Consider the following 11448-nt stretch of genomic DNA (forward strand, 5'->3'; position numbering starts at 1 on the left):
GTGGGGTGGAAGGGGCCAAACCCAAAATACTAAAAAAACATAATCTACAATTAACAATAAGTAATTTTTATATTAAATTTATCGTATTTTATATATTTTATTTCATTATATTTACATTTCAATTTATTAGTTTAATTATTTTGACTATTTTGACTTTTTAATTGTTAGATTAATCTAACAATAAAAGACGTTGATGAGATTTTGAAAAAAAAAAATGTTCTCATTATTTATTTCTACCGAAAAACAAAACAAACAATTGGTTGTAGTTAATGCAAGCTTCTATTTTTGTTCATATCAATTTTCTTTTGAATTGAGGGCCTCAAATCACGAAGGCCTTGGTGCGTCGTACCTACTGCACAACTGCTACGCCGCTGTGTAACACGATTATTGATTAATAATTTAACGATAAAACAATAAGTGTTAGTGTACAACTTACCAAGTCAATAATAATATTATCGATTTCATTTTTGACTTTTTCAACACAATCCTTGTGCCCTTTAATCAAAACTTTACTAGAATTGAAATTAACTTGTGGAAATGTAACAGTAACTTCATTATGTTTCCCACATATCTGGTTTATTACTTCAGCGTGGTAGGCAACAAAATGATGATGATATTTTGGAGGAACGTTCATAGTGACTTCAATTATGTTTTCCTATAACATTTTAATGCATTACGAGATTATAATTATTATGATTCTCGTATATCTATTATTTAAATAAATTAAAAGGTAATAAATGTTCAATTATTTTTTATGTAATAACTGTTAGTCATAGGTTTTTTTATGACTATAACTATAAATAAAAATATTTGTATAGTAAATACTAACCAAGTCTTTAACAATTTCTTCAATCTTATGTTTCGCCTCTACAACATTTATTTTGTCACCTTTTATGATGATAGCACTATTACTATAAGCTATTTTCGGAAATGTTATAGACACATTACAATCATTAATAATTCGATTGATAATTTCACCACGTCTTGCAACAAAGTAATTATGATACTTTGGATCATAAGCGTGTGCAGACATAACTGGCAGGGTAGTCAAACATAATACATTATCATTTAATATTAACAAAAAATTTGCATTCGTAACTTCATTTAACTTAAAAACTATATTTCTCCAGTATTCTTACATTTTTTTTAACGTTAACTAATGTTTCGAAGTGGTTGAAAATAGTATGTTTATTTATTATTGTGATCATATTGAATATTTTGGTGAGGGTGGAAAGTTTCACAGAATAGTCAAGTACCTACCCTGACTACCCCGTGTGCACGCTTATGCTTTGGATCAACATTTACTACAACTCGAATAGTATTTTCCTAAATCAAATAATGATTATATGGTTAACTTATTTAGTTGTATTTAGGTAAATCAATGATTATTTTAATTGTTTATCTTAAGTTTTTTCATTTTATATGACTTATATATCAATGAACAAATATGTAAATATAATCTCAATACAATTTCAATAAAAAAATAGACAGATTAGTTTAATACACGTGCATTTGTATTGAATTATACATACCAAAACTTTAGCATAGTCTAAAAGTTTTTGTTTAGAAAGGGTAGCATCTGCTTTGCTATCACTGATCACAACTCTATCTCCAGCACAAAGATTAGGAAATTCAATTTTAATATCGCCACATTCTTTTTCCAATTTGTGTAAACATTCTTTTTGATTGACCACTAAAGTGTCATGATATTTTTTATTGATTTCAACATGTTCTTCGATGACATTACCAATATCGGTTATCATAACTTCAAATTTTGCTTTTGCTTTATTAACATTCTCTTTTTTACCAACAATAATTATATTTTCATTAGTGGAATCAGTTTCAGGCGGGAAAATTATTCTTGTATTCGTTAAATATCTGATCTGGAATCCAAGTATAAAATCATAAATGAACACATTGTACCCTTATACTAAATTATTTGAAAAACATACCTTTTTAACATTGACTCCATTTGTTCCAATTAAATATTTATGAAACTTCGGATTTACTTTTAAATCATACACATATTTATGAACTTCGTCAACCATTGTCTGAATTTGTGTAATAACATTTTTAACATCATCTTCAGGTCCTTTGATAACTATAGTCTATGAATTAAATTTTGGCTTTAAAATAACTGTTTACTATTTTTTTTATAGATTTTAGCATTTGGGAAATTTTCTTGAAAATGTACTTATTGTATTAGGGGAGGGGAAGCAGTTTCTTTTCTTGAAACAATCGTCTCCTGCTCAAAGAGAGAAACTGCCAGAGGCCAGGTTCGAGTCGATGTCTAAGCGTATATCACGCATATAATAACTTATACAATTGGTTAATAAGTATATTCTTACATTATCTCCTTTAACAGTTGGTAAATTCAATGTCACATTACTACCACAATCTTCTTTTATAGATTGAATGAATTTATTCCCAAGATTTACAATGGCATTTCTAACTTGAACATTTCTCAACACCATTTCCTTTGTTATTATATCTCCCTAAAAATACATGATTGATAAATTAATAATAAAATTGAAAAATAAATAATCTTTATAAAAAACCAACTATTTCATTTTGTATTTCTTTAATCATATCATAAGCGATTAAAACTTTTCTTTTACTTCCCATGACTTTAATAACATCACTATTGTCTCCTTCACGTGGTAAAAAAATTCTTGTATCAGTCTCTTCTCTAATCTAAAATATTAAATTATATAAATAACAATATTTCTAAATGTCGGAATCACAAAAGTTAATAAATAATAATTACCTTTTTAATAAATACTGCTCTCTTTCCAGCACTAAATTTGTGAAATTGTTTAAAAATAGGAATTTCTAACACATAGTTAGTTTCATCCAATACTTCGGCCAATTCAGCTAATGATTTAAATGCTTTACTTACATCATCTTTCAAACCTCGTATTTTAACTAAATTATTTCTAGCCTCGACTAAAATATCGAACCAAATATTATTTATTAACGGTCAAAATACAAAAAAAAGAAACATATTAATACTATTAATACTATAAATTACCTGGACTGGGGAATAGAATTTGAACATTAAATATTTTCTGAAGTTCTCGAACTTTTTCACCCTTAACTCCAATTATCGCTCCGTGATGACGTTGATCAATTGTTATTTCTTTTTCAATTTTACTTTTCAACTTAAATATAATTTCCTTCAATTCCTAACAAAAATTTTAATTATTACAAAATTACGAAAAAAACTATTTGATGGAAATTTGTTAAAATACCCGATTTCGTTAATACATAATACTTGTAAATTTTTTTCTAAAAAAAAAAAAAATATATCAGAAATCTTTTAAAAACTTTTAAACCTATAATATTAAAATTAAAAGTTCATTGAATTTGTATAGAGTTATATCAAAATTCAATATTAAAATCCTCATTAATTTATTTTTTAATGTAAAAGTATAATAAAAATGATCGACATTTTAATTTAGAAATTGTGAAATTTTCAAATATTTATTAAAAGATTTAATTTTAATTTAATTAATAAAATAAATAAACTAGTATGGTCACAATTAACCATTTCAAAAATAGACATTATCTGTTTTGCCAATTTTTCTCCAACCTGTTCATTCCAACCATTCTTTTCGAAAATTAATTTACTTAAATGTATTAAACTTAAATTCCGATTCATTAAACCATATTTTTGATACATACTTGAACTACTTTTTTCGTGGAATCCTTTGTGCCAGTTATATAAATTATGTCAGACGAATTTTTCATACACGGTATTTGAACACATGCTCCTGTACGTTTTTCGATACTTTTAAGATTAAGTCCTTGTTTGCCCAATAACTTATTTCGATGTTCTTTTGGAAACTGTGTAGTAGTAGTTTTAATCTGAAATTTTAATGTTTTAGTTAAAATTGCTAAAAAAAAAAAAATATTTTTTTTATTTATTTATCCTTAAAAAATTTATAAAATAACAAATGATTTATCAAACATATTTCATTAATATGCACATTTATGTATTATAATATTAAAAATAATAATAATAATAAATAATTCATAATTTGTACACAAAAATATAATACATTATAATAAATATCATTTTTATCAGTTTATCTTATTAATTCCAACTTAAATAAAACTTATTTACTTGAGTTTGGTCGCATGCGATAATCTTTTGTTTTGTTCGTTCAACATTAACTCTATTGCCGCTGATTAGTAAAGTCAGGTCCATAGTTTTTGAAATAAAAATCTCCATTCCTACATTATACTCTTTCCCAATTTTTATGTATACTTCCTTACATTTTTCTTGTTCTAATTGACTATTTCTGTCCCAATTTCTATCTTGGGCAGGTATTGTAATTATCTACAAATTTTACAAAAAATTAAGATATTAATTTATTTTTATTCTAGATATGACAAAAACTTTTTAAACTAATACTATTCATACAAAAAAATGTTATTTTAAATCATAATAATGGTGTTCTTTAATATTTAAATTATCATTCTATAATTTTTATGTTATTTTTTATTTTTTATTTAACTTTTAACACAAAGTTATTATAGCTCAACAATTAAATCATGTGAGTAAAATAACTAAGTATACATTTTAACATTAATATACAATAATCTTTATCATAAAATAATATTAGTAAAATATAATAATTTGAGATAATTATAAAATAAGAGTTAATTTTGATTGACCAATTAAAATTTACAAATAACGAATAACATATCAAGTGGTTAAAGACGTTGATTATTTAAATGAATAAGGTAGAAAAGAATTTGGGCTTAGGAGTAAGGTGATTGCGTAGAAGAGCTGTAATAATAAAAGAAGGGAAAATATTAGATTTATTATTGCCAGAAGACCTGAGATAAATTGAAAAACGGTATATCGTCCATAGGACTATTAGATAATAGGATATTATTAGAACTAGTGATGGAGGCGCAAGAAGCTTTGGAAAGAGATTTGATAAGAGAAGACGTGAGTACAATATTATTATTTTGATGATTACAAGTGGGTTGTTTTGTGACGTTTAAGAAGTAATTTATGTTTAGGACAACCTTTATAGTTGGAAGTATGATCACCCGCGTAAAAGCCGCTCTTGGTTAAACTGCCTTTCTCTTTGATGTAACTGTTTCAGGAGTAATTTCCCATGCATTTAACACAGCGTGAATGATGAAGAGTCACCATTATTTCCAGTATGGTAATGGTAATAGTTAACATTGTGACCGTAGCTATGTCATTTTAGACACTGAGGTGAATCACTATAAGTCTTATTGGGTAATTCAACTTGTGTGCAACATTGATGATTCATTAAGAATTTTTTTTATCATTTGTATTTGGATTAATTTCAACAAAGAACAGCGGAAGCGTATGGCCATTTTGAATGACATTCCCAATTCTTTTGCGGAAATCTAATTACAATTGGGCATTTGATATATATATAGTGACCTGATGTTTTTATATTGATGGTAGACAGTAGATTCTTTGGTTATATTATGAATGTCACAAGAGGTGTCGAGTTTGATTTCTTTGTCCACTTCGCTCGAAAAGACAGCGAAACGATTAGACGAAACTAATGGTTTAGTGTTTTTCCCGTATGGATAGGAGAATTAGGCTATGATAGCAGCGACCGTTTGGGTTTGGTAGTAAGTGGAGAGGGTATGTTGTCCATCTTGAAAGTGAAGTCGCATAAATATAATACCGTGAACTGAACTAACTAACTTAACTTAAATAAACTAATAAAATAACTTAACTAAAATTGCGGTAACGGAACGGGTAAATTATAATCGCACTGACATGCGACCGTGTTACAAATTAATATCAGATTGATCATTCTAATACTTATTAATTACTATTAAAAAGGCATGTTAAATTACTTCGTTCACCGTTGAAGATTTAACATTACTCCGTTTTTTAAATGGTACAGTCCCAATAGTATTCGATGTCTTCGGAACTGGCAAAGCTGGAAATACAAGATCGTAGCTATTGCCATTATTCTTAGTATCTCCTGAACTAGGTTGGCCAGACACCATTGACAAATTCTTCATCATTGTGATTGTTGTTCTGAACAGGTACTGAATTACTTTCCTGAAACAAAATCTGTAAATTCTAAAATCAAAATACGAATGAATAAAAAAATTTAATTCATTCGAATTCGATATCAATGTTCAACCAGTATTAAGCTTCAGAAAGTCATATAAATCAACTAAATATTCTTCTATAATTATAAACAACTAACAAACTAAATCACCAATAGTTAAAAATATGCAAAATATAATTTTATATCAATTAATATCGACTAATAATGCAATGTTTTTAAGTCTGTATTATCAAATGATAATCGATTGAAAAAGTAAAATGTTCAAATAAAAATCAAAAATGTATTTAAATATTAAGAAGTGCATGTTCACATGTCGAGCTCTTAATACACGTGAATTCACGTGTTATGTGTCACGTGTAAAATCCAAAAGAAGAACGTATAACCTTAACTTAATACTGTACTAATAATATTTTATTAAAACTTCAAGTGCATAACATAAAATTACTAATTTTCATCATTATAAAAATGGATATATATTTGGATAAACATGTATTTCACGTGTACACGTGAATTCCGTGACACGTATTTTAAGAGCTCTATTCACACATATACTTGTATATTTTTAGTCTTGTATGTATTTAAATATTGTTTAGTTTCAAAAATGATCTGATCGCGAGTAGAAGTGCTGTTTTTTTTTATATTTATAACGAGACTGTTAAATGGATCAAACAAAATAGGAGTACTCATTGTTTGTGATATGCTTCGTAAAGAAATCTTAGAAAATAAGCAAGAAGCTTTTAAAAAAAAAGATTATGGGTTCGACAATGGATTAATAGAAGAAATAGTGTTGGCGCATCAGTTTGTTTTGAATTAAGAAATCACATTGATCACGTGGTCACTATTCGTGTTCGGAAATAAACTGGCTTAAAATTAACTAATTGCATTCAAATTCTGTCCGACGTGTTGGACTTCATGCAAGTTTGATCTTGCAAGAGCTTGCATTACGTATTATAAACGTTCACATTTGTTCAATTTTGTTCTTGCACGAGTAAAAATAAGCATGCTGGAAAAAGCATACAAGAAATTTCAATAGTGTGAACCTGGTATAATGCTTTATTTTTAACTTTTAAAATTCACATACGTGTTGTGTAAATCAGAGATTCTCAAACTTTTATAAACACTGTACCCCTTTTAATCAATTAACTTTTTTGGGTACCCCTTTTTACGTAGTTAGAAAAACTAAAATGAATATAAAAAAAAATTAAAAACTTATAAAATTACATTTTTATTTCATTAAAACATAATACTTATACAAAAAATGTTAAAAACAAAAATAGCTTACTTTCAAAAAAAATTAATGAGAAGGTTTAGCTTGTTTTTGTTGATACAGTTGATCAATATTGGGTTCTAATTTAGTTTAGTACAATCTTAAATCATCTTCAACATTTTACTTGTTTCTATATTTACTTTTAAACTTGAATAACTTTTTCCACATAAATAATTTAGATTTAAAGGTTTGTTGGCCAGACTTGTACCCCTTAAAAAATTTCGAGTACCCCAAGGGATACGCGTACCACAGTTTAAGAACCACTGGTGTAAATAAAGCTAAAATACACTATAGGCGGACGGCGATTATCGTATAGATAAGCAATAAATGTACTTGTGCATGGTGGTAGTTTGACGTTTATTAAATATTTTACAATGAACAATTCTGCAAAATATTTAAATTTTACCAAAATATGGTTGGTACACTAAAAATTTGTTTGAACCGGAACGATAAACGTAATTGTTTTTACGAACCGGAACGCTAAAAAAATTTTTTTCGTAAACCGAAACGTAGTTCCGGTTCATTTCGAGTCCTGTTTGTTTCTGTAAAGACTATTTAGTTATTGTAATTAGAAAAATGAATTCCAAATATAAAATGAAAACTAAAATTCCTTTATCGAAAAGAAAAAAAAATTTCATAAAGGGAATAAGAGACCACCATGAACCAAAATAATAAAAATAATAGTACAAATTACATTGCACTGCAAACTATTAACATTTTTTTTTTTTTTTTTTAATTAACTATTGTTGTACATTAAAACGTGGGTACCTAATTTTCGATAACTACAATTCATCAAATATGGTATACTGCGATAACTCGGTGATACCCGATTGAGCACGGTAAAAATAAAATATTGTGTACAACGTTATCAGATTGAAAACTTACTATAGGCTGGTAACACACTAGCGTTATTTTACCGCGCCTTAATTTTACTGCTCGTTTTGTTATAAAGTACATTAAAATGAATAGAGCACAACACACGAGTGTCGTGCAGTAAAATTATAAAATATAATTATAAAATAAAATTATGGCGCGATATTTCGAAAACTGTCGCGTGCACCTTGACTTTACCGTGCGTTAAAAATACCACTATAAAGGCTTATCGTGAGTACTCTGAATTTAAAAATGCTGACAACCTATTTAAATACTTATTGAAAGTTGAAAATAAGTATTTATGGGAAAAATTTAAATGTTTACTTTTTTCATGATAATTGAATGAGAGCTATTTTTTAGTAAAAAAAAAAAAAAATGTAATTATAACATGTGATTAAAATCCAATAAAAGGTTTTTAATTATAAATAATTATACTCAAATATATTTTATTTTGTAATAATATGGACGTACCGAGCTTTATACACCAACAACATAAAAAATGCGAAAAAAAAGGTTTCTGTCGTTTTTTTACTGGAGAGTTATTTCTTTTAGGAAACCTGAGCCATAAATATTTTAAATTATGAAATAATCATTACAAATTTAAAATTTAATTACATAATAATTATAAATCTTGAATGCACAGTAAAATGGTGCACCGAATAATATTCTACAGTACAAAGCGGCAACGTCGCACCCATTTTCGTGCTCAATCGTGTGGTTTTTTAGGTCTTTTTGGGTTCCTATTGTTTGATTGCAACCGTGCTCAATCGGGTCTCAGCCCGATAAACGATTACAATGAACGACTACCTGGATGATGGTGCGGAAAGAAGTGGTATCCGCATTGACGCCACACACACTAATAATCATTTTCAACCAACATATAGACCTCAGGTGGCGATGATGTGATTAGAAATTACCTAAATGTTGCTCCCTTAAATAAATGCTATAGCGAGGCTCCTCAAAGACGACTCACTAGCGCCTAAAATTGTTTAGTATAGGCAATTTAAAATACATTTCGGAATAATACGGTCCGCATGAATACGTTCCGGGCAAACACGGTTTTCTAATTTTTGATTCTGGCTAGATACAGTCCGGATAAATACGTTCCGGGATTATACGGTCCGGACATATACTTTCCGGATTATTATAGCCTTCCATTCTAAGCGAGAATTTCTCCATGATCTACGGAATCCGTTATCAAAAGGTGAGCCAAATCTGATAATAAAATACTATAAGGGTCAACCAACTATCATCTTCTTTGCGGTTCAAAAAGACTAGTCACTAATTCAAGCCTGTTACTCTACTATCAAAAAGTTAGGAGCATAGTTTCTAAAATTAACACTTTAATTTCCTCAATAAATTACCTCTCTTTTTGATATAATTATATTTACTGAAACATGGCTTTCACCTGCTATATGTAACTCTGAATTGCACTTCATTAATTATATAACTTTTCGTTGTGATAGATCGCCACTAAACAATAATCACTCTCATGGGAGGGGGGCGTCTTAATTGCAATAAAAAATAATATTATATTAATTAAATTTATGAAAGAATACCACAAAATGAATTTATTGTAAAAAAATTTATATTACTTAATACTAATTACTAATTATAATAAATAATAAATATAAAACATGTATTTGCATTTTTTTGATAACAACATGTCATTGCACCTTTATTGACTGCCTGCATTTTTCATTTAAACTTCATTTAGCATAATGGTTTGATATCAATTTTACGAACTCCTATCTACTTATTTCATTTTTATGGTATTTTAAAATTAATTCTTTATTTCGTTTACGATTTTCAATAATATTTTTTCTCGGTATTTTACATTCATTAATACTTTTTAAAGTAACATATACGTTTCAATGTTTGAATGTTTTCTATAAGTACAGTTATCCATGGTATTATATGCGGTGTTCGTTTATAAAAATTGTCTTTGAATAAAGAATGAAAAGATTCACACGCGTTCGTTGTCCGAGTCAAACTTGCTGATAATGCAGCCCATAGTGATGGAGGATACTTACAATCGTCTCCTATGTAATTATCTACCAAGTAATCAGAGTATTTAGTTAATAAGTTATTATCAGGACGAACACTCATAAAATCATATGAAAAACAATCTGATACTTCCTGCGCATTAAGAAACAAAAGACCAAAAGTGTATCGTAACCATTTGCCAATTTCGGAATTCGTATCTTTATATTCGTTTGATAAACCAAGAGATTGTATTTTCCTCCACCATGAATTAATCAAATAAAATCTACTTACTTTAAGAGGTTCCCAAATTTTAAAATCCTATAATTTATAATTGGTGGAAAACGGAAAGCTAATTTTTGGCGGAAACCGGTGACACCCGAGCGAGGACCCACATGGAAAATCCCTTTTCCTTATGGGCTTATCCACCTCTGTATATATATATGTAGTGTAAGTACTAGGGTGGTCCTTAAAAAAAAAAGATCACGATTTTAACTGCACCACTCTTAAATTTGGTTCCTAACTATAAAAAAATAAAATTTGTGCAATTTAGTCATGATATTTAAACTCTATGGCGTGCCTCAGAAGGTTAAAGTTTCTTCAAAGAGGCGTTTTTTAGGTTTCTTCATCTATCATAAAAAATATTTTAATAAATATCGCGGCATCTGCTGGATAACAGAAAAGTATAAAATATTTTAATAATTTACTCTTCTACAATCAAAGAAATCATATGAGCATAATATAGTGTGTAATCGATAGCTGGAAACACTTTGTAACTCTGTACATATTAAATATATTTGAATTATGTTTTTTTGGATGCCTAACAAACTTTGACATACACTTATTACACTAATTAAATTAATTTTAGGTCATTTAAATTCTGAGTTATGGATTTTTAAATGTAATATATAAGATAATAATATTAATAATATTAAGATACTTAGTTGAAATAGTTGCATCATGTCAACATGATGTTAAATGTAGGATTACATTTATTTCTTGATTGATTACTGAATTATAAAACAGTCCTATAATTTTAAATTACAAATTGTGGACAGATGATTATAAATTTACTAAGAATGGGATTATAAATAAACAAAATAATCGTTATTGGGACAATCAAAATTCCCATTGGGTTATTGAAAAATTCATAACTCAGCTAATTTTTAACTAAGGAAGTTGGTTTAACCATTAATATTAGTAAAAAAATACCTGTCAAAATAATTACCAGACAAAAAGGGG

The 11448-nt window shown here is 27.8% G+C and overlaps 1 protein-coding gene across 1 annotated transcript; it reads right to left on the reverse strand.

Moving 5' to 3' along the window:
• Window positions 1-266: 266 nt before the first annotated feature.
• Window positions 267-6033, reverse strand: LOC112680401 (vigilin-like). Its single transcript, XM_025550487.1, has 14 exons — window positions 5860-6033; window positions 4127-4342; window positions 3685-3867; window positions 3548-3610; window positions 3032-3179; window positions 2768-2946; window positions 2563-2694; window positions 2349-2495; window positions 1953-2108; window positions 1533-1883; window positions 1270-1326; window positions 830-1006; window positions 437-655; window positions 267-371 (listed from the first exon to the last, which is right to left on the reverse strand). Exons 1-14 carry the CDS (start codon window positions 6031-6033, stop codon window positions 267-269), a joined length of 2307 nt encoding a protein of 768 aa, XP_025406272.1.
• Between the last annotated feature and the right edge of the window lie 5415 nt (window positions 6034-11448).

Source organism: Sipha flava, unplaced genomic scaffold, assembly GCF_003268045.1.
Source record: "Sipha flava isolate LNK unplaced genomic scaffold, YSA_version1 176_pilon_pilon, whole genome shotgun sequence".
Taxonomy (NCBI): domain Eukaryota; kingdom Metazoa; phylum Arthropoda; class Insecta; order Hemiptera; family Aphididae; genus Sipha; species Sipha flava.